General features: G+C 35.3%; 2 protein-coding genes across 12 annotated transcripts in view; one reads left to right on the top strand and one right to left on the bottom strand.

Moving 5' to 3' along the window:
• Positions 1–3604: 3604 nt before the first annotated feature.
• Positions 3605–7553, top strand: LOC110109127 (cysteine proteinase 2). Of its 2 annotated transcripts, none has more exons than XM_028700380.1 (8): positions 3605–3826; positions 3902–4023; positions 4100–4215; positions 4686–4759; positions 5710–5974; positions 6642–6773; positions 7086–7221; positions 7320–7553. In XM_028700380.1, the coding sequence occupies exons 1-8, from the start codon at positions 3642–3644 to the stop codon at positions 7358–7360; spliced, it is 1071 nt and encodes a 356-aa protein (XP_028556213.1). In that variant the 5' UTR covers positions 3605–3641; the 3' UTR covers positions 7361–7553. The 2 variants fall into 2 exon arrangements, with proteins under 2 accessions (XP_028556213.1, XP_020695713.1); XM_020840054.2 differs by lacking the exon at positions 4686–4759 and adding an exon at positions 4308–4381.
• A 3933-nt stretch (positions 7554–11486) lies between these two features.
• LOC110109129 (protein FIP1) overlaps positions 11487–27922 on the bottom strand; it is a 49772-nt gene continuing 33336 nt past the window's right edge. For all 10 annotated transcript variants that reach the window (XM_020840061.2, XM_028700387.1, XM_020840058.2 and 7 more), the window contains 7 exons: positions 23687–23783; positions 22757–22841; positions 22561–22623; positions 17394–17453; positions 12071–12163; positions 11900–11962; positions 11487–11800 (listed from right to left, as the gene is read on the bottom strand). In XM_020840061.2, the coding sequence (XP_020695720.1) occupies positions 11696–11800; positions 11900–11962; positions 12071–12163; positions 17394–17453; positions 22561–22623; positions 22757–22841; positions 23687–23783 (566 nt within the window). In that variant the 3' untranslated portion in view covers positions 11487–11695. The remainder of the gene's footprint in view (positions 11801–11899; positions 11963–12070; positions 12164–17393; positions 17454–22560; positions 22624–22756; positions 22842–23686; positions 23784–27922) is intronic.

Below are 27922 nucleotides of genomic sequence, written 5' to 3'. Positions count from 1 at the left end.
TAAAAATTGCTTTAGCAAACAATAATAAAAAAATGTCTCAAATCAAATCTTAATTTATTACAGAAGTAGACATTATCTTTATTAATATTATCACATGCTATTGCTACATGAGATCGACATTACGGCAAATGATAATATAAATGCATTATAGTAGTGGACAAAAAATAAAAATTTTACCGATTTGATTTAGGTTTTATTTGAGACTGATTTCTTATTGCTTTATAAAGCTATTTATTGGTACAAAATATTTTTGAAAGCAATTTAAAAAAAAAAAAAACAGTGATCAAAACTATATATCCCAAGGCTTCATTTGGGACTTCTTAAAACAACTTTTAATATTTTTGAAAGAAATTAAAAAAAAAAAAACAGTGATCAAAACTATATATCCGGCGACCATTTAGTGAGTTTCAAAAAATAGTTATTCATCAAATAGGATCTATGTCAAGCGACTTCTTACAAAACCTTTTTCGCATAAAAATTTTAATTTTAAAACTAAAAACTAATTTAAAAATCAATAAAAAAATCGTTCCAAATAAAACCTTGATCTTTTCTTGATTGTAGTTATTTTATTACATAAATTTATTGTTTTAATTCTATTTTTAATTTAAATTTTAAAAGCATGACAAAGCCAAATATTTTTTTTAACAACACAATAATTCTATTCATACTCTCCAATCCAAGGATACAACCATGACAAAAAAAGAAAAAAGAAAAAACCACAGAAAACAAAATGACAAAAAATACAAGCTAAGAAGACGGCTCAGCGAACAGCCAAGGCTCCCAGCATCCCGACAACCCGCACAGACCGTCCAGCCAGTGAATCTCGAAACCCAAGTCCCTCACCAACGGTTGCCACCAGCAAAGCTAACCGAGACGCGAGCCCCGACCACATCATTGCCCATAGACACAAAAACCTGCCAATCCAACGATAAAACCAACAAAAACCGAGCACCAGCAATAGGAAAAAACACAGCTATCGGAAGCTCAACGCCTACGACGTCCCCTCCCCCAAAATTTCCCCCGAGCGGCAACATTTTTATTACATCCAAGCACAAAATCATTGTCAGAAATATTTAACTCAGACTCCGATTCAGAATCCGACGAATCAACCAGCCAATCTCTCTGTTTTCTAATCGTCAAACCAGATGAATTACCCATACAGGTAGCCAAATATTATTTAACAGAACCCTGTAATATATCTTCTCATCTTATCAAAAATTAGTGATTGATACTAACTTTATAATCTATAAAATCTCCCTCTTTTTTATTTTATTTTAAATCTGTTGCGTCTAGGAAAATTCGCAGGGTAGAGAAAATAAATTTTACCGTCTTAGCATTGTACGAAGATCCAGCAAGCAAGCAGAAAGAGAGAAGTAAAACACCGGATCTTTTTTACGTGGAAAGCGCGAAGAGGAAAAAAAAAACCACGGGGCCTCGCCCAGGTGAAAAAATTTCACTAAACTTGAGTGAATTACAAGGGTTGACACGTCCCTCAATTTAGAGGTTGTCAGATTACAGTAATTTGGAGAGCTAGTCAAATGTCTGACGATGGTCGGGCAGAAGTTCGATGACTTTTATGCATAAGTTCGGCTGACAATGAACGATCCGAAGAAGGTCCAGTGGTGGATGGCAGACGCGCCCCGTAAATTTAGAGAAGATTCGAGGCTGGTTCGGAGTGCTCCATCGGATGGCTTGTATTGATTCCCCCGATCGTAGAGAATTTTTCAACTGTTTAAGTGCCTTAACGATGTCGGAATTCAGAGATCTTGGGCTTGTTGGATTTGTCTCGCCGAGCCGCTTGATTTGACTATAAGCATGGCATATTTGGATATCATTTTTTCATCCGAATAATACTTTAAACCTTTCCAAATGTGGCATGGGCCATCGATTCGGACCCATTTGGGCTTGGGTTGGACCAATTTTGGTGTTGTTTGGTTCGTCTCTTTGAGATGTCTAGTTTTACTATAAGTTAGCTGAAATTGGAATTCAGATGATGCCAAATTTAATTTTGAAAGTTTCCAACTCGAATATGCCTCGAGATTCGTGCTTGATCAAAACAATTTTTTGAGGACGTATCAAAATCTATGCTAATAATTTTCTTACCTAAAATACTAATTAAAAGTGGAGGGATTTAATTTTGACTGTATTAATTATTTTTATCATTTGGCCTAAATTTAATGGATTCAAATAAAAGCCATCAAAATTGACCAAAACTAACTTAGACCATTTTCGTAATATCAAAAAAATAAAAAAGTTCTTAATATATCATTTTCATTTTATCTTCCATTTAGTGTAGATATCTCTTTTTTTTTTTTTCATCTAGAATCAAAGCAATCTTGCAAATATATAAGTATCATTAAGGAGATGATGACCCACATTTAGGCTTTGTTTGGGTCGGCTTTTTTATTGCTTTCTAAAACGGAGTTTTAGTACAAAAATAAAAAAAATTGTACTAAAACTCCGTTTTAAAAAGCAATAAAAAAGTCGTCCCAAACGAACCCTTAGATTCCCGATTCACTTAATCATATGAAGAGAGATCAATAAAAAAGCATATATTATATATAATAATTATTTAAAATGATGAGTTGCAAAAAATATGATTTTCAATAATGATGGAGTGTTCATTGCCTTTATGATTCATGAAGTCCCCTTTCTTCTACATAAAGGCAACTATATAAAATCACGGTGGGTTGTAAAGTCATGGTTCTCCATGTTCATCGAACTCTCATGATGTGGTTGTGCATCTTCATGTAGTGCTTGATTTTTAGTCACTGGCATCAATCTATGTTCATCGCCCCTAAAATGATGTTGGATTCAAATTTATTCGTAGGTGATGCTTTGACCCTATTGATAAGTCTAGCTAGGCAGATAGGGCAAAGGGAAATATAGAAGAGAGAGTTGACAATGTGTTCTAAAATTATGTAATTTTTATGAATAAAATAATTAATAAGAAGATCACAAACATGCATTTCATCCTCCTATTTTTAAGTTGATTGGTCTGCAAAAGATGGTATACCTAGAGAAATAGTAAATGAAATAGATATTTGGATAGGATGTTGTGGTTGCACATAGATAGCTTCCTTTGATGTGGCTTTGATTCTTAACTAACACTTCGTAGGTGAGGAAGCCCTGACTATAAAACATATTGGGGTATACATTACAATGACGTTATGCTCTTTAAAATAATCTAGAAGCTTAAATGGCCTTACACAAAATGAGAGAAAAAATAAATAAGTTTCGAGATAATTTATTTTAAAAATTAATTATTTATATATTTTAAACTCATCTTAAAATAATTTTTTTAGTATATCCTCACCAAAATTATTAAATTATTTCCCATAAAATAACCAAATAATGTACCTTCCCGGGATGGTGGCGAGCGGAACAAATGTATATCATTGCATTCCCTGCTTAATACGAACAGCATCGCAATAATATCTTATTGCCATCAAAAACTTATGTGCCAATTTGTTACAAGTAGAACCCTCACAACCGTTAATATAAGGGTATCCCTGTCATTTCGAAAATGTCTATGCGGGAACGTATAACCACGTCAGCACGTGCATCATCTCCAGGCTCTCCCCATTATTAAACCCCCACTTCCCCCATCACCGGAAACAAACGCACTGATCCGACGCCAAATGGCTCTCCATCGCCTCCTGGTCGCCGTCCTCCTCCTCTCCGCCGTCATCGCCGTCCTCGCCGACTTCGAGGATGACAACGTGATACGGTCCGTCGCTGACCAGTTCGGCTCGATGGAGCAGACCATCCTCCACGCTCTCGGGGACGGGCGCCATGCCTACCGCTTTGCCCGCTTCGCCCACCGGTAAAATTAGGGTTTTCTTTGCCTTCCACTGAACCCTATCTGATTGGATGATCGGATGGTGGTGATCGTCTGCAGGTATGGGAAGAGCTACCGATCGCTGGAGGAGATCAGGAGGAGGTTTGGGATCTTCGTCGAGAATTTGCAGCTGATACGATCCAACAATCGGAAGGGTCTTCAGTACACACTCGGCATCAACCGTACGTAATTTTTTCAGTTTTTCTTTGTTTTTTTTTTCTATTTTTTATTATAGATTTATTTTGGCCGTTGGATCAGAGTTCGCGGACTTGACCTGGGAGGAGTTCAGGGCGACCAAGCTTGGAGCGTCGCAGAACTGCTCGGCGACGCTCAAGGGGAATCACAAATTGACGGACGCTGCGCTTCCGGAGGCGGTATGTTTCGTGTCGGATCGTGTTAAGCCGTGTCTGTTTTGACTGGATATTCTGACTGATTAGTGTATAACATGATTGTTTTGACCTTGCAGAAGGACTGGAGGGAGGAGGGAATAGTGAGCTCTGTAAAAGACCAAGGGCACTGTGGTTCTTGCTGGACTTTCAGGTGAGAAGCTTTCATAGGCAATTTTTAGTGCCGGCTTTGAAGTGGGTTGGGTGGGCCGGGCCACACCGGGTTGGTCTGATTTTTTATTAAGGTTAAAACCTGATAATTTGAGCAATTTTTAGATCTACTAAGTCAAATCAGATTAATAAATCATCCAGCTAAATATTACAAAAAGGAAAGAAGGTTAAATAACTCAAATTTTCAATTATAACGTCTGCGCTGGACTTTTCGCAGTTGGGACTTGTCTGTTTTGACTGGATATTGTGACTGATTAGTGTATAAAATTATTGTTTTGACCTTGCAGAAGGACTGGAGGGAGGAGGGAATAGTGAGCTCTGTAAAAGACCAAGGGCACTGTGGTTCTTGCTGGACTTTCAGGTGAGAAGCTTTCATAGGCAATTTTTAGTGCCGGCTTTGAAGTGGGTTGGGTGGGCCGGGCCACACCGGGTTGGTCTGATTTTTTATTAAGGTTATACCTGATAATTTGAGCAATTTTTAGATCTACTAAGTCAAATCAGATTAACTAAATCATCCAGCTAAATATTACAAAAAGGGAAGAAAGTTAAATAACTCAAAATTTTCAATTATAACTTCTGCGCTGGACTTCTCTCAGTTGGGATTGATATCAGTAAGTGCTACATGTGTTAAGTTCTACTTCAATTTTTTCATTAAAGTTTCAATAAATTTTATGTGTTGTACCTTGATTTATAATAAGAGATTCTTCTTTGTTTCGTATATTAAATATATGAGTGTCAGCTATAGTTAGCTTGGTAAAGATCTTTCAAAATTACCAGCTAGGTCTTGGGATTGAATATCGTCTTCACACAATTTAATGAAAATGAAATGACCTCGTTGTAAGATGTTTAAGATATAAGCTTTGATTGACACAACTTTCGTACTGCTTTCTAAAACGGCTTTCTAGTATAAAAATTTCAAGTTCAAAAAATTTTTGTACTAGAAAGCTGTTTTAAAAAGTAAGAAGAAAGCTGTCCCAAATGAAACCATAGTCAGTTGATTAAAGGCATGGAATTTTGTATCCTTATGTTGTTAGAACAATTGTTCAATATCTTGGGAAGAAGCCCTAGATTAGACTCTACTTCAGTAATGACAAGGTGAAGAGCAGGATGAGATTTAATAATCTTAATCAACCCTTTACTGTTTGGAAGATTTAGATTTGATCAATAGTTGATCAACTTTTTAACTATTAGTAAAGTTAATTTGTTTGACGATAATTATGAACTCTTTACTAGTGATAGCTTCATCTTGAATTTTTCCAATGGCAGCTAATGGTAAAATAGTGATGTTTATTTATTTATTTTTTTTGACAGTACCACTGGGGCATTGGAGGCTGCATATACACAGTTGACTGGGAAGGAGATATCTCTATCAGAACAGCAACTTGTAGATTGCGCTTCTGCATTCAATAACTTTGGATGCAATGGAGGCTTACCTTCTCAAGCTTTTGAGTATATTAAGTACAATGGAGGCCTTGACACGGAGGAGACATATCCTTACAAAGGTGCCAATGGTTTCTGCAGCTTCAAGCCGGAGAATGTCGGTGTCAAAGTTATTGATTTAGTTAACATAACCCTGGTAAGGGATATCTGCCTTCTCCTTTTTTTTGAAAACCTACTGATATACCATATGAGATTTTTCTTGGATATGATAGAATAGTATCAAGAGAATTATTAATGTGTAGGGAGCAAGAAATCACTGCTGACATCTAATCTATCATTTCCAATATTATTTTTCTTTGATTAAACACAAGGTTTTTGTTAGGCCGGTTCAACCTTAATTTAAAATTGAAAAGGAGGGGATGGCTAGGGCTTGGGAGGGAAATTAGTTCAGGAAAATTTATATATTAAAGAGCATGAGATATTTTAGGGCGAGGGGATGTTTGATTTTATTTTGGTTAGGGTTCCTTGGTGATTTGGGCTCTAGACTATCTCGTCTAGAGATTTGGGAGAGACGATCCTCCTCTCTAATTGAGGGTCACTTGTATCCTCTTTCCGTGTATGTTTGACTTTGATTTTCATATTGCAATCTATCGTTTGTGCTGATTTCTCCCTGATTTTCTGCTATTCTCGCTGTTTTTCACCAATTGGTGATATATTTGCTTGAGAACTCAAGTGTTACCCTTATGGTTACTTGCAAACTCAAGTATTTCCTATCCGTTTTTATGTTAGTAGACCACTTGCATATAAAACTATGAACAATAATATACTAAGTTGCATTTTGGCTTGATCTATGTTATGTCTAGGGTGCCGAGGATGAGTTAAAACATGCAGTGGGAGTGGTTCGTCCAGTTAGTGTTGCATTTGAAGTTGTGACCGGGTTCAGGTTCTACAAGAAAGGAGTTTACACCAGTGACACTTGTGGAAAGTCCCCACTGGTATGTTTTAAGCTGATATACTTTTCAATCCTTCGCTATACATGACAAATTGACTGTGCTATAGAGCCAAAACAATGACACAAGATATTTTTAAATGCAAAACATTTCTTCATGTTTTGTAAGGTATTTCTAATCCAACATTATTAGTACTTTTAACACACTAATCTCTGACCGTTTGATTTTATTATGAAGTTCCCAACCTTCATTTCTGCTAGAATTGTTTTAAACGCAAAATTACTTTAAGAAACAGTAAGAAAGAAAATCATCCTAAATAAAACCTCTGCAATATTTATGAAACTCTTCTCCTTCCAGGATGTAAACCATGCAGTTCTTGCCGTTGGCTATGGAGTTGAGGATGATATTTCCTACTGGCTGATCAAGAACTCATGGGGTAGTGATTGGGGTGATAATGGCTACTTCAAGATGGAATTTGGAAAGAATATGTGTGGTGAGTAATTTTACTGATCTCAATCTCCTAAAGCTTTTTATCTATCGATTTTTTTTTAAGAGTAAATCTGGTTTGATATGACTGATTTGTGATTGCAGGTGTTGCAACTTGTGCTTCGTATCCCATTGTTGCTGTGTAGAATCTCTGTAAATTATAGTGATGAGTGAAGAGCTTAAAGTTGTTATCTTTAGCAATGTTGAAGGGGTGATCGAAGGAAAAGTCATAATAAGTAGAAGATGTGGAAATGTGATGGATGTATGAAGGTCGTATGGTGAATATAAGAACTTACTATTTTGGCTGTAATGATATTGGGGCAAGCTCATAATTCTCTATATCCAAAACTATCTTTGAAGCAGATGAAAATTAAAAAAAAAAAAAAAATCTAATAAAAATATGGATTTGAATTTTATTTTTTAAAAATTTTATTAAATAAAAATATAATTCTTTTTTTTAAATATTAAATTAAGTCATATAAATAAATGACAGAAAAATTAATATGAATGTTCTTTATCTTGTAAATTATAAAATTTTCTTTTTAATATATATTATTTATGCTAAAGATAAGTGTTCATAGTTACAGTTAATTATATTTTCTTTCATCAAAAAATAAATTGATTTGTTCAAATTTTAAAATTTCATTCAATTTAATTTGATTTGAAATATAGTATGACAGGTTTAATTTTTTATGTAAAAAAATTATTTTAATTAATTCATAAATTAAATCATTCAAGTATTAAATATAAGCCTCGAGTTGCAATCTGAATTTAAGCTTCATTTGGAAAAGTTTTTTTTATTACTAGAGTTTTAATAAAAAATTAAAAAAAAATTATTAAAATTTTATTTTAGAAAGCAATAAAAAAATCATTCCAAAAGAAATTTTAATGACAGTGTTAATGATTTATGGAGATTTATTATTTTTTTCTGACACTAACATTTTTAAATGGGAAAAGGTTAGTTGGTTAGTGTGTCCAAGTTGTTTGTAGCTCATAAATGTGGCACGAATTTATTTCAGCAGGTCCCACAAATTTTGTTTTATAGCATAGAGAAAGAGTAAATGATCAATATAGTATTATTATTAAATATAATTAGTTAAAAGGAAAAAAAATAGTATTAAGATATTTTTAATATGTTTATTTTCGTATTAATGTTTTTATTCTTCAACTCATTAATATTTTAATATGCAAGGAGAATATATATATAAAGGTGAATTTATAAAAAGTAGTAGATTTTAAATTTAATTAAATAGAAGAAGAATGTTTAGCATATAATTTCCAAAAAATAATTTCACATATTCTAAACATACCGAAGAAAAAAGGAATAGAAAAAAAAAAATCCAAAGGATCAAATACGTAGAACTATTTTCCGCATGTTTAGATTATGTGAAATTATTTTTTGATTTCTTAGAATGCATTAAATCCTTTTCCACATTCAATATAATACGGAAAACTGTTTGGTTTTCCGTATTTCTATTGAGTGAGGGAAATGATTTTCCGCATTCCTCGGAACCAAAAAAATTGTTTCTCATGCTCAGCATACGGCAATTGATTTTATGGATTCGCTCAATTTTATATTATCTCTCAAAGATGCTTCTTCCTCTTAATTGAATAAACAATGTGCACCTTTTTATAAATTTGTGAAAGATAAATGTTCAGTAGCATTACAAGCTTTGAAGCATTAATTGAAGAGTTGAATGATCTCTGAATTTGACATATTTACAATGAGCCCAAAAATCGCCTAAATAAGACATCATTAAAGAATTCAAATATTTAAATAATGGTCTATGATCAATATGACTTGTTTGATGGAGTATTTTGAATTTTATATATAATTATAAAAAATGTCACTCTAAAAAATTATAAATACTCATGTCCTTTGCATGACGAACAAGATAGACTGAAGAGGAGAAAACCCAATGGTTTCCTATAGCTCTACAATAATAATCATCAATGCCACTAGCTGGCATCACTAGATTATTATCTCCCAACTACCATCACTTGATTATGGCCACCCGACCAGATCACTTTGGTAAGTCTTCTCGACCACCCTCGCCCAATTATGATCATCTCACCACCATCACCAAATTAATACTGCCACGACAACCATTGCCCAACTATGATCACCAAACCATCATCACCCAAATATGGCTATTGGAGTCCACCATCCCCTAACAACCATTGTCAAACTATTATCACTTAATAATAATCTCACCATTGGTGTAGGCACACATTATCTCCTATCAACTTCGTCACCAAGTGTTACCATCAACATTGATGAATGCCATAGCTAGTAAAGATGAAGCTCACTATCAACGCCAACTCTAACTCCTGACATCAATACACATATTATATTAGACTTTGTAGTTTCCTCTACTTAAAGGAGAATGACTTAATAAATCACAAATGATATCTTAAAGATAATTCATATGCCTTCCAAGTATCACCATGAAATTTTTCTTCTACAATTCATATCTACTATATTATATCAATATCATTCCCAATTACAGGGAAGGGCATTATTTCTAACCAATGAAATACATTAATGTAATCATTTCAACTGGGCTAAGCCCTATAAGTTTTCCCTTTTCACAGATTTGCATTAATTCCATCAGAAATAGATCCGGATTAGGTATCAATCATAGCTAGTCTTCAATGAATATTCATGTTAACATTTTGAGCATGATTCTAGCAGAGCAAGTTTCTCCATCCAACATTTTTCTATGTATTCAAGGAAGTATTACTGATGATTATTTTTCTTGAAGCTTCCTATAAATATGAAATATCTTATAAGAAAATTTCAAGTGAGTTTTTTATTCTATGTAGTCCCCAATTGTAATAAACACCTTAACAAGATGAATCCGATGCTATGTTGGATTGAGGAGGAGAGGACTCGAGAGTTTTTTAGAGCTCTACTTGAAAACCATCATTGACCGCCATTGATCGTTGTTGTCAGACTATAATTTCCTAACCACCATCACATGGCAATAGCCACCCGACCATTATCACCCAACTACGACCACCTGACCACCATCATTAGACTACTACCAATAGATTATGGTTTCACGATCACTATCACCTTACTATTGTCTCTCAAATACCATCACATACTACAATCTTGTGACAACTATGATAGAACTACAAATTTTCAACCACAGTCACATAATTATCAATGCCCAATTATAATCTTCCGACAATCAATGCTTGCCAACTTCATTGCCTATCGCAATCGTTACCGTCAATGTAGGCCATCTCCTATAAGGCCAATACATATTGTCGCCACCAACACCAATTCAAGTAAACTTCACCACTCACCATTACTATCAACATTGATGCATATCATCACCAATAAAGTAGATGCACGCTATCAACACAAACTCCAATTTCCTAATGTCAATGTTAAAATTATGTCTTCTTTATATCTAATCTCCTCTCCTAAAAGGAGAACAATCGAATAAATCACTAATGATATTTTAAAAATAATTCAAATGTCCCAAAATTTTCGACTTTCATAAAGAAATTCTAATTCTAAAATTCATATCTACTACTTCTGATTACAGGAAAAGGCATTATTTATAACCAACAAAATACAACTGCTAAATCCAATTAAATCATTTCAAAGGGGTCAGTTTCAACAGTTATTCTCTTTCTACGTTTTTCTCATAAAAAACTCTGATCTTTATTGTGACTTATCTTTGCATGTGTTGTGATAGAAATTCATATAAAGCCAAGTCATTAAGCACACACTCTCTACAATCACAACCATTCAAGCATGCAACATACACAAATATATATATAATTAAAAGATATTAAGTACAGATATATACATATATACTCAGATATAATGCGAACCAAACGCCTGCATTTTAAAAATTTGATTGTTTGATAGTCCGCATTCCAAAAGCAATCTAATTCATTGATTAATTTGAAAATTAACATTTAGTGTACTTGAAAAATGTTCAATTTACCCATTTTTAAATACAATAAAAATTCTCCGCCACTCTGCTGCGAGGTGTGATGACAGCCTCATCCTGTAACTTGTTACCATCATCCCTCTCAACATCAGCCACCACCGCCGCCACGTGCCCATTGCCAATGGCAGTCGTTGTCGATCCCGTGTCTCTTGGACCAATTCCATTTTTACTTGAATCGAGCTCTTAAAATATTTGGGCACATACTACTACCATTTTCTCATCTCTAATATTTGGATTAACATTAATTGGACACAACCCTCAATCAATATCTAATCTATTTGGTTCCTCACACCCCAAATAGTTGAAATCAAAAGCTCTTATATTGATCTTGTTTGAACCTAAACATGCGGTATGAGTGCTAAAAGAAATAAGTTCAAAACCACAATATAAGATTAATATAGAAGTAATCAATGAAAACGCTCACAATAACCACAAATGCAACCTGCAAATACCACTTTGCGAAAAGCTATACATCTTGATATGCTATAAAAACTGAAATGAAAAGGCTCAACGCTCATCACCTACTTGAGAAGATGACTGGCTTCTCTGTTCTGAAATTCTCTTCTGCAGCTCCATAGTTGAAACCTTTTCTGCCTCCAGTGCTCTCTCAAGCTATATATCGGTATAATTGAGATGAAACAAGCAGAAAAGACTAATCTGCACTTTATTCATGCAAAAAGATGGGGAAAAGTTATATAAAGCCATTCATACCTTAGCTGCTCGAGAACTCCATTCACCTAATATAGCTCTCAGTCTTTCATTTTCTTCAACATACTGTAGTAGAAGCAATCATAGGAGATTTTATCAAAACTTGCATCATCAATCACCATACAATAATGAATGGTAGGAATACTGCAAAAGGATAAGATCGAAAATACTTACTTTATTATTGGTTAAACGAATTTGCTGGATTTCACTATCTCTCTCCGCAATTAAGTTGCGGGCAAGGCGTATCTCTGCGTGCACCTGATTCATCTGTAATGCATTACAACATGAGATCAGCCATATATTTTAATTGCAATAGATTCATAGTTATTGAAAAAGAGCATGTAGAGTTGGTTTCCGCTACAGTTGTGGCATTACAGTTACTAATTGTTACTTAGTTAGACAATGTATATGGGCCTGCATTCTTCCAATAAGAGTGGGAAAATAAAAAAAATCATAGACAAAGTAGATCCTTATTTACGAAAAATAAAAACTATACATTTTTTTGTATTATACTTGACAAGGAAGAGCTCTAGGATGAAAATGAGATCATAAAGATCAAATAAAGATGAATAAAAAATAGACTATTAATAGGTCAATTTGAGTTTCCTTAACGATACCAATGCAAACCTTCTCTGGCAAATTGGTATTTACTTCAAAATTGTTCATCACATCAATCCTTTTCCTTTGGAAACAGCTTCTAAATTAAAGCTCAAAATTATATTTGAAACTTGAAACTCATTCAATAATCACTCTAATTTTAATTGATTCAAATTCAATATTCTAATACTTGAAGTTGGCTCATGTGGGCTTCGAAAATTTGGCCCCGGCCTACCCGCTTTTCTTTTTATTCGGCGAGGGAGTTTTAACTGAATAAGTTCCGAGGTAAATTTTGGAAAGCAGATGGGTTTGTAGATAAGACACTACCCAGAGATTTCGCCCTCATTTTGCGAGGACTTTATGATCTAAGTTCTGGTTTCCTATAGGCGCAAGCCCCTATAGTTAATTACCCCTCCCGATCACGAGAGAGAACTTTCGATTAAGGCTAGTCGTCAATCAGATATGTAGATGATACGTGTTATCTGGCATATAGTAGCAGCATGGGTATTGAGATTTGGAAATTGTTGTAAGTTTGGGAATTTGGGAAATTCGATATTTAAAATTGAAGATTGCACCATCTTGCACTTAAAGCGGATGGTGGGGGAATGGATGATAGACCCGATCAAGATCCCATGGTTCCGTCGTCCCGGGTCATCGTGGTCCCTGGTCTACTTAGTCAGAGGAGGTAGTCGACCCAACCTGACAGAAGGATCCTTGTCGGCAGCCATGGGTTGCTTCGTCCAATGGGACCTTGTAGACCTGGGTTGGATGTTTGCCTAAAGGGACAAATTTGAATCCACCTTAGCTGACAGAGGCCTTTGTGCCCTATCAATTATATCTTATTGATTCATCTCTCAAGGATTTGATACCAATAAGGAACGTAACAGCGCTGGCCATAACCGATATTTCATGATGCCATTTGGCGGCAAAACCACTCAGTTCAGAGGGCCCCTGATCATAACCGTTTATCCTGCGGTGCCATTTGGCGGCAAACCGCCGGTCAAAGGACACGTACCACATCCTTACTGGCAGAAGACTGTTTTGAGAATGGATCCTAGTGATATTTTCGACTAGGCATTTGGCTCTTTGTGAGATAGAGTAGTTTTTAAATTTGTCTACTTCGGCAAACTATTACGGATGGCGAATGAATTTTGCTTTAAGCGTTGAGATGGATAATTTCATTTTTAAATATTTTTGGGTTTTGAAATTTGTTGGGTTTTGGACTTTGTGGAGTTTTAGATTTTGGGTGGCAATTGAAAAATATTTGTGAACCCCTCCGGTTGAGATAAACAATCAACACAGCCATCATTGGGGTGTTTGAGATCATTTTCATTTGATTGAATATTGTCGACTCTATCGAATTATCAATAGAGGATCGGATTTCGTATGTTTTATGCTCTTATTAGTGAATTTGTATTGTTATAAACTTTTGAAGGCCTAATATGAATGTATCAAAACAAATATATCGATCATCATCATCGTATACTTGTTTGATTGTTCGAACCCTGTCGACTTCTATTGACCCGTATAGAAGGATCATGTTCGAACTTGAATTCACTTATTAACCCGTGCAGCATCCCTAGACATCACGTGTATACCAATAACACGCTCGCCGAGGCCCATGTGGGTGTTTGGGGGCATTTTATAATTGAACCCTGTCAACTCCTTTTATCTACTTAGGAGGATCGGGTTCAAATTTAATAACCCGCGCAGCATCCCTAGACGTCACGTGTGTACCAATAACACGCTCGCCGGGGCCCTTACGGGTGTTTGGTTGTTTTTACCCCTTTTAGTGTACCTATGTGTATACAAACTACGGTGCACGTGCAGGGGTATTTTTAAAATATTTGTGAACGCCTTTTGTTCGCTTGCATAGAAGTTGCGGATCAGGTGGCGTGGCGTAGCAGCTTCTGAATTTAGTTGTTCGCTTCTTTGTACAGGCAGACTGTCGTGCAATACTTGCATGATTTGCGCATGTAGATTGTATTGCACTAAGTAATCTCCTGCTTTGGGTTGTAGAAGCTCGTAGGAACTTGTATTATTTATGCATTCCGCTGTGATTTTGATCTTTACAATACATCCACTACTGCAGGAGGTAGATGTATTCATCCTTAGACTGAAGTTGACTACAGGATACTGCATTTACTGTAATCTTTATGTATCTACACAGGGTGGCATGTTATACATACATCTGTATTTGTCGAGATATTGTATGTATTGCAGATCTTCCATTCTTGATTGCATGAAAGTCAATTTGTGTGTTTGAATTTCTATGTTGACTACGAGGATGCTAAAATACCCTTGATACAAGAGTTTGCGGGTGCTTGTATCTGTTGCATGTCAATCGTTGCATCAACTAATAGTTTTCTTCATTAGGGCTTCTAATCTTCAGCATACGAGTTCATTGGTCGATTGATATGAATACCGCAGATTTCATGTTGGCTATACATAAATCAAGGGTCTTGTAGAACATCTATTCTTCTCATTTGAAAGTAGACTGTTGTGTGCTCATTTATATATTAGTCTGAATTCATAACAAAGAATCCGCTTCTTCTACATCTCCCTTGCTTTGCTTATGGACCACTCCTTCACTATTGTATTTCTCCATGCTCATCTACTTTGCAAATATGTCGCTTGTGTGAGAAATATGTTGAATATCATAAGCTTCTCGTTGCCCTTGAAAGTAGTTATTAGCTTGCATTTTGATTGGTACAAGAGCTTTTCAACATTTATTTGGGAACTCCATTTTTTTATTAGCACCTTGATTGGAATGCTACCACATTTGTCGTTCATCTTTTACTAGTATGTCAAATGGGTTCGTAGAGAACTTCTTTGTAGAACATAAGAGGCAATTATTATCACTTGCAACTTGGTGGATTGAAAATCATAAGATAATCTTATGTTTATTTCATTTGATTATTTCCTTTGATGTATCCTCTTGGAGTTTGATCGTTGTATTCAAGTTATACCCATTACAACTCCTCCAAGCATATTCTGTTAGCAAATCAGCCTCCCATTTGCATGCTTATTAGTGTCTTCATTCAAATTGAGACGATTATCCTTCATTTGCCATTGATTTAAAACATGTCATGTTGAAAGTTTGCGACTAATCCACTTGATCAATAACTTGCACAGTTGCACTTGATTGCATGATTCTTCATTATGATTTGTGAGTGAGGCTCTTCATTCGTTACAAGTCTTGTATGTACTTTCTTGCACTTGATTTGGGCATATTAACTCAACAATCATGATCTCACTTTAAATATCATATCATGTATCACATTTTTAGTTTGATGTGATTTAAGTTCCATGTAACTCAATTCAAGCTTGAGTCCCTCATTGTCCATGATTGATTCAAGTTTAAGTAATATATCTCCTTTACTTAGTTCAAACCAAGCTCTCTTGCAAACATGATTCAAGTTCCGTTCTATGTATGTGCTTCAAGTCCTCTGTTGTTCTGAGTTCAATCAAGTCCAGGTACGAGTTCAAATTGAGTTTATGTCTACAAAACTTAATTCATTTGAGTTCTTTTATATGCTTCATTCAATTTCAAGTGTAGCATTGCGTTCACCTGAAATTTCGGCAGCCTCCCGGCGTCCCCCCCGTTTAGGGGAAAATTATGAAAAACTAGACCTTTCCCAGCACGCTAAGAAAAGTGTGTAAGGTAGGTGCCCTCTTTCGAGGACACCGTGACCGTGTAATTTTTTTGTTCCCCCACCACACTAAGAAAAGCGTGTATGTGTATTTTGAAAATATTTTGCAAGAAAAGCAGTTATTTCCCCGCAAGCGGGTACTTATAGGTATCCCCGCTTCGTCGTACGCATCGCACCGGGCTCCCTTCCCACCACGCTAAGAAAAGCGTGCATAGGCGGGGTTTCCAAGGCGATATGAACTTCGAAGAAGGGATTTTAGGTGATTATAAAATTAATTACTAATTAATTATTATTAATTAACAATTAATTTGCAATTAATATTAGAATGGATTTAGATTAAAATCCATTAAACAGAGAGCCGAGCTCTCTGTTCAATAGGTTCGGCGGCTTTGCGGGATTTGGCCGAAGGAGTGCGTGAAAGGGGGTAGTTACCCTCCTCACCAGCGAGCTTCTGTTGATGCTTCCGATCAAAACTACGTGACTTCCGATCCGACTGGGGAGGGAAAGTCGTCGGGCTGAGCGAAGTCGGACGTAGGCGGCTAGGGCTTGGAGGCGTCGGGTAGGGGAGATCGGACAGGAGAGGATGGGGAGCGGCTTTGGTGAGAGGAGGAAGAAGATAGGTAATCTCTCTCTCTCTCTCTCTCTCTCTCTCTCTCTCTCTCTCTCTCTCTCTCTCTCGGCTTCTCTGGACTGAAGGAATCGGGAGGGAGACAAGGGTCGGAGCTCTGGTTGTGGGGAAAAATCAGCGGGAATGAATGAGAGCATCGCTCTCATTTTAAAGAGCACGAAGGTTAGCGATCGAGGCCGTTGTTGCAGGATTCACGGAGAAGAGACGCGAACAGCGCCGAAGGAACAGTGCCTCGGCGAGATTTGGGCCAGATTTCGCGGAGGAGTTCTTGAATCCGACGGGTGCTAGGTACATACGCTGGATTCATGGCTTCTTCTCCTCTTATTTATACAGAGGTTAACAGCTCACTCAAAATAAATTCTACCCTAACACACCATGCAGCAAATCAATCATCAATTTTAAATTGAAATTTTATGAAACCTTCAAATAATATTAGTTATATTAATTGAATAATAAGTAGCATGAATAAATACCAGAACCTTCAGAATAATGATGCATGTACATTATACTACTGGAATTTGTTCACAAACACATCATTCCTGAAAACAAACTACTAAGACAGGTGATAAGATAAAGCTAGATTTATTTATGGAACACAACTAAAACATGCTAACAATACCTCAGCTGATAAAGCTCGAAGTTCTTGGTCACGAGCTGCCAATAGATGAGCAAGATCAACCTGCATATAATGGAATAGAAACAGATAACTATTCTTCCTTGAAAAGCTCTGAATCCGATTAGCCCAAGATCAAAAATAGCCTAAAACAGAGGCGGATCTGTTTTGATCAATTCTCATATCAAAGGTTGGCCTTGCTATAGACAAAAATCAATTAATTCTTTCACTTCAAACAAAACAATATGCAAAAACCTGGATTAATACTATCAAAACTCTCGTAGGACAGCAAAACAAAAGATAAAACCACCAAACTAACCCTTAACAAGCAAGCCAGCAACTATAATTATTGTATTTGGAGCAAACTAGTAAATATGGAGCCAGCCAAACTGAAATCGTAGAAGCAAATAAAAGATACTCTTACATCGCAAAAAAGTAAACCCCAGGACGGCGACCTTTTGGAGGAGAGGAGTAAAGTCAGAGCTGATAAATAATATCTAAAATATCCTTATTAATTTGCTATACACAATAACAACTTCACTTGTACACCACATTATATAGAGGAATTCTAACTTACAAAACCAGAAAACCATAAATAAGAAAATCTGATTAAAGCTATTCAAATAAAATTAAATAAATCTAAATTGGTAGAATAAAATATGATAAAAACTTATTTAGAAAGATCTAGGGTATATTTATTTCAGGAAGAGGCATTAATTTCAGTACTCCACTTAATGTTTAATCCATGGAAAATCACTAAACTTGCTTTCAAAAACATCAAAGTGGACCATCGCCAAACTTTTTGTGAAAATATATAAGGTATTTAATAGTCACTTGCCTACCAATGTCTTCATTTAAAATCAGGAACAAATGATGTGTATGGTATGAAGCAAGCAATGATATTGCTACACGATTAAAATGTGCACTAAGAAATACTAATAAAGACGTATAACTAATTTGTCATTAAGACATAAAAAAAAGTTAGGCAAAAACTAACCTAAAGGTTTTCAAGATTAGTCATTAAGAAGTATGCACTTATAACCATAGTCTGCTCGATTTAATTTAAATTGCATTACAACATTATTTCATATATTAATATTTCGCAGCTTGACCAAGGCATTATATGTCCTACTTCTAGCTTAGCTGACACGATTATAAAACCTTAAGTTTTGATATTAATTTGAAGCATGGTGTGTTAGGGTTTATTGTTCCTAACGAAACTAGATGATATGATGTATGAAAAATACAACTCGGATTAGAAATTCCATAGATTCAAAGACAAATTAAAAAAGTAATTATTATTTTATTAATGCAATCAAGAAAGCACAAATAACCTATGCCAAATGATAATTTAACGATCAATTAAATCAAATAAGTTCAATAGAAAATTTAAACAATAAAAATTCTCAATTCTAGTGAAATTCCCACTGCAATTGAAAATCCAATTATAATAGATTTAGAATCAATTACACTAGGAAAACCAATCACAATTTATCTAGAAAAATAAAAAAATCACCCGGAACTAAAAATCAAGCCTCATGCTAGAACAAGGATATACCTTCTCTTAGAAATTAATTATCGTACATACATTGTACTCGAAGAAATTCAACGTTAAATAGGCACAAATAAAATTGAGAGGAAATCTAAAATTTTATCAAGCTAAATAGTTTTTTAAACTAAAGAGCTCAAGTCATAACCATTTACTTGTGATACTTAATAGTAATGAAACCACAAATTAGCAAAAATATATCACATCCTTATTGGCAAAAGATTATTTGAATGAATTATAGTGATACGCTAGACAAAATATTGACTTTTTTATGAGTTGAAGTTATTCTTGAATTAATCACTTTCGAATGATTGCAGATGGTGGATGAATTTTACTTTCAATTTTGAATAATTTATTTATCTTGAATAAATTTGAATTATGTAAAATGTTAGATTTTCATTTTTTCATATTTTCATTGTACTTTAGGTCTGAAGTAACTTCATTTTGAATTTTGTAGGAGGTACTTTTGAAAATGAGATCACATCTAATTGACATTTCTAAAGGCTACATCTAAAGGATACGAAAAAAAATCATTCACAACTAGCTTTTTTTGGCCACTAACTTTAGGTGGTCTATGCAACAATACAACAACAACATCAAGCCTTTGTCCTACTACGTGGGGTCGGCTACATAAATCCTTTTTCTTCATTGTGTCTTGTTAAAAGTCAAATTCTCGTTTAAATCTAATAAGGAAAAATCATTTCTAATATTCTCTAACCAAGTATTTTTAGGTCTACCTCTACCTTTCTTAACATAAGTCAAATCTAATACCTCTACTCTCTTAACCATGTCATCGGAAGGCTGCCGTTTTATGTGACCAAACCATCTAATGAGACTTTCTTTAATCTTATCTTCCACTGGAGCTACACCAACCTTTTCACGGATATGCTCAATTCGTATCCTATCTCTATGAGTAAAGCCACTCATCCACCTGAGCATCCTCATCTCTGCAATCCTTAACTTAGTATTATAGGCCAACATTTGGCACCATAAAGCATTGCAGGTCTCACCACCATCTTATAGAATTTTCCCTTAAGTTTGAGGGGGGCTTTTCTATCACACAACAAACCCGATGCATTCATCCACGTCAACCATCTAACTTAAATTCTACTAATAATATCCCCATCTATTTCACCATCAATCTTAACAATAGATCCAAGATATCTAAAACATGTACTCTTATCAATGACTTGATCGCCCAAAGTCACAATCCAGTCACTAGGTTTATTACTATTAAAATTACACTCCATATATTCAGCTTTAGATCTACTCAAGCGAGAACGTTTAGACTCTAAAGTTGACCTCCATAATTCAAGTATATCTTCAACTCCCTCTCTAGTCTATGCAACAATACAATGTAAAAAATACTTCTATAGGATAGTAGTTTAATACTAAAAGGCAAAGATAAACTATGTATAGAGGACAATTTTCATACCATAACAATAGGAAGAATTCTCGAAAATGGAAATGATGAAAATTATACATGGAAATTTTTTATTAATTGTAATTAAAAGTAGTATTCAAGTCTCATTCCTAGACATTTATAAATTCCTAAAATGAATTGAGCAGCACCATGTATATTTACCTCTCTTTGTATCATAAAATACAAGTTTTTTCTACTGTTCTATTCTACAAGTAAGAATTATGTTATCTCTGGCAACCTAGTTCAACTGGCAGCTTCAACATTATGATGTCAAGAATGTCTTATTACATAAGGATTTAGAAGAATAAATTTACATGAACATTCCTTCAGGATTTGAAGGGAAGACAACAATCTGAAGAATGAGAACAACCAACAGATTGTGTAGACCAAAAATGGCCATATACAGCCTAAAGCAATCACCTAGAGCTTGTTTTGAGAGATTTACTAGAGTAATCAAGAGAATAGAGTATAAACAAAATCAAAGATATCATACCCTCTTTATTAAGCATTCAAGAACAAAGAGATTGGCAGTACTCCTAGTAAACCTTGATAATATCATTGCTACAAGAAAAAATTGAGGACAAAAAGAAAAAATTGAGATTATGTTTAATCAAAGAATTTGAAATGAAGGGACTTGGAAGATTGAAGTAATTTCTTAGAATTGAATAAACAAAACAACGTATCTTTATTTCACAGCAAAATTATGAAACAGATTTTTTAAAGGAATCTTAAAATCTAGGTTGCAAATTAATTGCTATACCTACTAAGCCAAATTAAAAACTAGAGGAAGCAAAAGAAGAGCCAATAGTTAACAAAGATATGCATAAGAGTTTGTAAGAAAACATATCTACCTTGCTCATGCTATATCAGAAATTGAATATAGTTGATATGGGCAATCAGTTCCTAAACGATCTAAAGGCTACATCTATAAGTAATCTATCATCCGCTTTACTACCTAAAAGGTAATCTAGTAAAGGAGTTTCCATCAGAAGGAATAATTAACTCATACTACAAGCTTACATATATAAAGATAATGCAAGATCACCAGTGCATAGAATGTGGTGGCTAGATTTAGTGTTGGTTCAAAATTTAAGGCTATGTCCCAATGAATTTATGAATTATTATGGCTAAAAACTATCTTAAATGAGCAAAGGATCAAGAACCTATTAAGTATTGCCAAAAAAAAACGGACAATAAACATTGTTTATAACCCAATAGAATATGGTGGTACAAAGCATGTTAAGATTGACTGACATTCATCAAGGAAAAGCTGAAAGAAGGCTTAATCAACATGTCTTATGTGCCTTCAAGAAGGAAATCAAGATCCCACAAATTTATGTCAAGAAAGAAGCTCAAATTTTGTTTGGGCATGGAAGGCAAATTAAGAAGCTCTAAATGGAAAATATTTATATGCTTATATAATTATAGATATTTTCTTGTTTTAAAGTAGACTAATTTCCTTCTTTCCTTCCGAGATCAGACTATATAATATTTTGTATCAAATACCTTGACAAATAAAAATAATTCCTTCCTACTCTTGTGTTCTCCGCATTATTTATATGAGGTTAACTTCTATTGGGGCTCCAACCTATCGGTAGGCAAACTCAAGTGATGGCCCATCATGCAACCTTCTCATAACAACCCATCAAACATGGCAAGAAGCAAACATTATGACTTTAGATCTCTATCCACTTCTAGTAATTATATTTGTTAAGACAAACACTGCAATATAATTATGTCAACCATATGACAAAATTATGATCCTTCAAAAGAATTCTAGGACCCTAGAGAATGATTGAATAATAAGATTATATAAATTCATGAAAATTTGTAGCAATTATTCCAGTAGTAACTTGAGCCCTAAAATTTCAGAAAGAAAAATATGAAACTTTTTCATCTCCATGTAAAGCCTAATTCAAGTTGGAAACCCTGTTCCACGGTTAATTTAACATGAACTAAAATTTTGCAGAGGAGCCGGCCAATCACATAAGGCACTTTATGATTCTCTGTGAATAGCAAACTCAAAACAATAATAGGACCATTAAAATGTGGCCACAAAATGTTTGCGAGAACAGCCTTCCTAAGCACAAATATGTATTGTGTGATGTCATACACAGAAACGAATATCGAAGGGAAGAACAAGTGAACAATAAAATGACCCAAACATCTTTGAAATGCCAGAATGAAGAATATTTTTGCACCTGAGGAGTAGCCCCATCATCAGCTCGTTGGTATTTGCTTAACAGCTCTTGTAAACGAAGTACCTGCAACATGAGATATGATTCATGGACAATGATGCCTATTCTACCTTGCTATACACTCCAATGCTGATAAGCATGTACATCTATGAAGGAAAGTTTTGGAAATAAAAACTGAAACTTCAGATTTGGTTCATACCTCTTCACTCAAATAATGAAGGTTTTCACGTTGATACTGCAACAGAGCCATTTGCTGATCAGAAAGGCGCCCGCCATCGTGATACCTATCTAACCAATATTTAGTTTCAGGCACATCATGCATCAAGTAATGCATAGCAAGATTAGAATTCCCAAGAATAATTTAAACAAGCAAAATGTGCAAAACAAAACCTAGCAGAACTAGCAGTGATCAGAATTGATAAGCAACCAACATCTGCTGTGTCAAAAAAGCATTAAAATATATATATATATATGCCCAAGTTACAACTTATTACACGCCTCAACTGTGCAACCTTCATGTTCACACTTAGCAAATACAAATAGAGTAACATCGATATATAAACCAGTGGAAAACATTCAGTTTAGTAAGGCTATACGACAATGGCTTATCTAATGGAAAACAAATTATATATGGGTAAAAAAAGAGCCAATGTGGAATGGACAACTGATCTTAAACAATTTCAAAATTTTAAATTCAGCAACTATACACAATGCCTACTCATGCTATGCAGTTCACATGAAATGCTAAAACTAAACCTCAAGAAAGGCAATTTGGAAAAGAGAAACTCTTCAATGGCAGCAAATAAATGCAAACCTTCCTGTTGTAATGCATGGAATTTAATAGGAGGTATCATTTAGACAAATAGACGTCCTTGAAGATATGTATGGCAAAAGTATGCAGTTTAATATTCCTTTAGTGTAAGGCACTCAGCGCACATTGATTCGTACTTTAATGAGTAGCTAGCAAGATTGAGCTTTATATGTTTACCAGCACGTCCAGAGAAAACAAGCAAATGCACCATGAAAAAAAAGTTTTTCCTATATTTCACAAGAGAAAGCCCCCAATTCAAAATCTATCTGCTACTTGGCGAAATCAATCTTATCAAACAATAGGTACAAGGGTATCAACCTGAGCTCTTCCAGTGAACTTGATGGTTGCAAAGCAGAATAGAGAGACTTCAAAATATCAGGTTGACCATTCAACGAATTGTACTGATGTATACAACCTGCATGGAGCAAACTATAGTGATTACAACACGAACTAATGCAAAATTGCAAAGCATAAAGAAAGTGAAATGACTTTCAATGCAACATCAAAATTTGCAATTATGCTATATAGGCATGCTCTTGAGATTTTAGAGGGCGATCTAACAACTAGGTATCCCCTAAGCCATATATTGATGTAAAAAAAAGGCTGTACCAATAAGCTCTAGTCAATGAAAGCCTGCGGAGGATTGATGAATATAGGCTTATCCCTGCATTTGCCGACAGGTTGCTTCCATGGCTTAAATCCATAACCTCCAAATCTTAATTGGACCAACCCACTACTCACACTGCCGTTTAAGTCCATGGATTGATGTGCCAACATTTAAATGTCATGATATGAGCTTGAAAGTACTAGTTTCCAAGCTTGTGGCTGAAAGTAAAATATCTTAGTACACCATCCACGCTCCCTCATGCCTCGTACATTAGGCGTTCGCATAAGATGCTTAAATATCTAACTAAAAATAAAAATGCACGTCGCACCTTATTCTATATGGTAAGAAATTTTTTTTACTCCATCTAGGCTTCCCAACCATTTCAGCTTTCCAAGAAAATACTGGCACACGTACAATCAGACTCCACGGCCCCATAGACACAAAATCTACCTTAAAGCTGATAATTTCATAGTGACTTCAAAGAAAACCTGAGGCCAACTTCAATCCCCTTGGTAACGCATCTTCTGAAGAAAAATCTTGGAATATGTTACAGAACTACTAAATTGCCTTTCTAATCTTCACGTCATTATCTTTATCAGATGTGATCTCTTATAAACAAGGATTTGAGAGGAATAAGAGGGAAAGACTTGTCTTTATTCAGTAATATATTTCCTATTTATAAATCTATACAAGATATCTTAATGAGAAAATAATAAATTACAGATTTCATACATAAAATCCCAATAAACACTTTCCTAAATTAGTTCCTTCATTATGGCGTGATCCATGAGAGCTTCTCACGGATTGATCTCTGTGTTCGTTGGATCCTTTGCACTGGAAACGACTGGATTTCAACACTCCCTTCAAGCTGGGAAATATGGATCTGTCATTCCCAGCTTGTTAATCATTTTGAGAAAGGCAGAACTGTCCAATCCTTTGGTAAGGATGTCTGCAAGTTGATCCTTTGATGATACATGGTTGATACTTACTAGACCACTGTCTAGTTTTTTCTTAAATGAGATGTTTGTCTACTTCTATGTGCTTGGTCCTGTCATGTTGGATTGGATTGTGGGCTATGCTGATTGCTGATTTGTTGTCACAATATAGTTTCATGGGCTCATCCCACTTGACCTTTAAGTCTTCTAGGATTATTTTGATCCATAGTAGCTCACATATTCCCAAGGTCATAGCTCGATATTCTACTTCTGCACTAGATCTTGCCACTACATTTTGTTTCTTGCTTCTCCATGTAACTAGGTTACCTCTAAGGAATGTGCAATATCCAGAGGTAGATCTTCTGTCAACAGGTGATCCTGCATAGTCAGCATCCGTGTATACTTCTAGGGTTATTCTGCGATCTCTCTTAAAGAGAACCCCTTTCCTGGGTTTCCTTTAAGGTAGTGTAATATCTAGTCAACCGCTTGCATGTGGACTTGATTTGGATTCTGCATAAACTGACTGACCATGCTTACAGCAAATGTTATATCTGGTCTAGTGTGGGAAAGATAGATTAATTTTCCTACAAGTCTCTAGTAGGCCCCTTTATCCACATCTGGATCTTCTCTAGCTTCCCCCAGTTTAAGATTAGGTTCTACTGGTGTTGGTGCTAGCCTACTAGGTGCTAGCCTACAGGCTAGTTTCCCTGTTTCTTTTAGAAGATCTTTAATGTACTTTTGTTGTGAGATGAAGATTCCCTTGCTGGAGTGAGCTATCTCGATTCCAAGAAAATATTTTAGTCTACCAAGTTCTTTGATGTCAAATTCCTTGGTAAAATTTTTCCTTATACTATCTTTCTCCTTCATATTATTTCCAGTCAAGATAATATCATCCACATACACTAGCAATATTGTGACTCCCCCTGAGTCTGAATGTTTAAAGAATAGTGTATGATCCTCTTGGCTTTGTTTATACCCATTAAGGAGCATAAACTTAGAGAACATTCCAAACCAGGCCCTTGGTGATTGTTTGAGCCCATATAGAGCCTTTTTTAATTTGCACACCTTGTTACCTTCAGAATTTTCCTTAAATTCTGGCGGTATTTCCATAAATATTTCTTCTTCCAGATCCCCAGGTAGGAATGCTTTTTTTACATCCAATTGTTTTAGATGCCAATTGTACTTAGCTGCTATTGAGAGTAGAATTCTGACAGTGTTCATTTTGGCTACTGGTGCAAAAGTTTCCTGGTAGTCAATATCATATGTCTGAGTGTAACCTTTCGCCACTAATCTTGCTTTGTATCTTTCTAGTGTGCCATCAGATTTGTATTTTACAAAGAACACCCATTTGCAGTCGATCGGTTTTTTTTCCTGTTGGTAGATTAATGATCTCACATGTCTTGTTCTTCTCTAGAGCCTGCATTTCATCTTTCATGATATTTTTTCAATTTACATCAGATAGTGCCTTAGAAATATCTTTAGGAATATAAATATCAACTAGTGTAACCAGGAAGTTTTTGTGTGTGGAGGAAAAATTATTGAAGGATATAGAGTTGGTTATTGGATATAAGCGAAGTGGAGAGTTTACCTTATTTTCAGGAGATGGCTCAGATTCTTGGATCTGCTTCGGAGTATAGGTTGAACTTGTACGCCTGGAATATACTTTCCCAAATCTAAGGATAGTTTTATCTTCAGCTTCCCTAGTTTGAGTTTCAGGAGGATTGGTTTGATGTGGTGGAGGAAGATCAAGAGGTGCAAGCATACTTTCATCTTCTTCCTTTGTTTCAATCTCCCCTTGAATATGAGGTTTGGTAAAGTAGGAGTTTTGTTCATCAAATGTGACATCAATGGATACAAGTATTTTCTTTGTAGGGGGGGGGGGGGTTTTTTTTTGGTGGGGGGGGGGGGGTGATAGCATTTGTACCCTTTTTGGGTGGCAGAGTATCCAATGAAGATACATTTGAGTGCCCTTGAATCTAGTTTTCCTCTGTTCTGGCTATGGATATGGACATAGGCAGTGTACCCAAAGATTCTGAGTGTAAGGTTATTATGGGTTCGAAACTCAGGGTAAAAGGAGGACAAAATATCCATTGGAGCTTTCATTCCCAAGGTTTTGACGGTAGTCGATTTATGAGGTAGGTGGCAGTTAGGAGTGGGTATATTATGTTGGAGTACGAAGGCACGAATGGAGGCTAGGAGGTGACCATTTTTCCTTTCCGCAACCCCATTTTGTTGTGGGGTGTGAATGCAGGAGGACTCGTGGATGATACCTTCACTCTGAAAGTAAGAGTGTCGAGTTTGATTGAAGTAGTCTTTAGCATTATCCGAACGAAATCTCTTTATTTTGACCCTGAATTGATTCTGGATCATGGTATGAAAAATGGGAAGAATGGTGCTAACGTCTGATTTATTTTTGAGGAGATAGATCCAAGAAACCTGAGTGCAGTCATCAATGAAAGATACAAACCAACGAGCCCCAGAGATGTTTGAAATTTTTTAGGGTCCCCATATGTCACTATGAATGAGATAGAAAGGAGTATTGCATCTTTCATTCTTGTTTGGAAAGGAGGTTCTTTTATGTTTGGCTAATTCGCAGGTTTCACAATGAAATTTTTCATTTTCTAATTAATGGAAAAGTTTTGGATAAATGTGTTTCAAGATTTCTATTGATGGATGTCCTAATCTGAAGTGATTAAGCCAAATGGTAGATTTCTTGTCAACTAGGGATAATATAGAGTAGCTGGATTTGTTTGGCTCTTCCAGGTAGTACAACCCACCTCTCTCTTTAGCAAGTCCAATCGTCTTCCCCGATTCCTGATCCTGAAATAGGCAAAAAGAAGAGTTAAATAAAACTTGGCAATTATGATCCCTGGTAAGTTTTTGTATGGATATAAGATTTGTGGATAATTGAGGAACAAGGAGCGCATTTTTTAGAGTGAGGGAAGGGGATAAGGGTATGTCTCCTTGACCTTCAACTTTGACAAAAGAACCATCGGCAGTGATGATTTTGTG

Source organism: Dendrobium catenatum, unplaced genomic scaffold (assembly GCF_001605985.2).
Source record: "Dendrobium catenatum unplaced genomic scaffold, ASM160598v2 fragScaff_scaffold_1504, whole genome shotgun sequence".
NCBI classification, from domain to species: Eukaryota; Viridiplantae; Streptophyta; class Magnoliopsida; order Asparagales; family Orchidaceae; genus Dendrobium; species Dendrobium catenatum.
Note: the sequence above shows the minus strand (reverse complement) of the source record. Positions and strands in the feature narration are given on the sequence as shown.

Bases quoted from the DNA above. Each gene is read 5' to 3' on its own strand.
- LOC110109127 (XM_028700380.1), top strand. From the start codon at position 3,642: ATGGCTCTCCATCGCCTCCTGGTCGCCGTCCTCCTCCTCTCCGCCGTC. The intron at 4,024-4,099 runs GTACGTAATTTT...CCGTTGGATCAG, and splicing joins GTACACACTCGGCATCAACC to AGTTCGCGGACTTGACCTGG. The intron at 5,975-6,641 runs GTAAGGGATATC...TGTTATGTCTAG, and splicing joins ATTTAGTTAACATAACCCTG to GGTGCCGAGGATGAGTTAAA.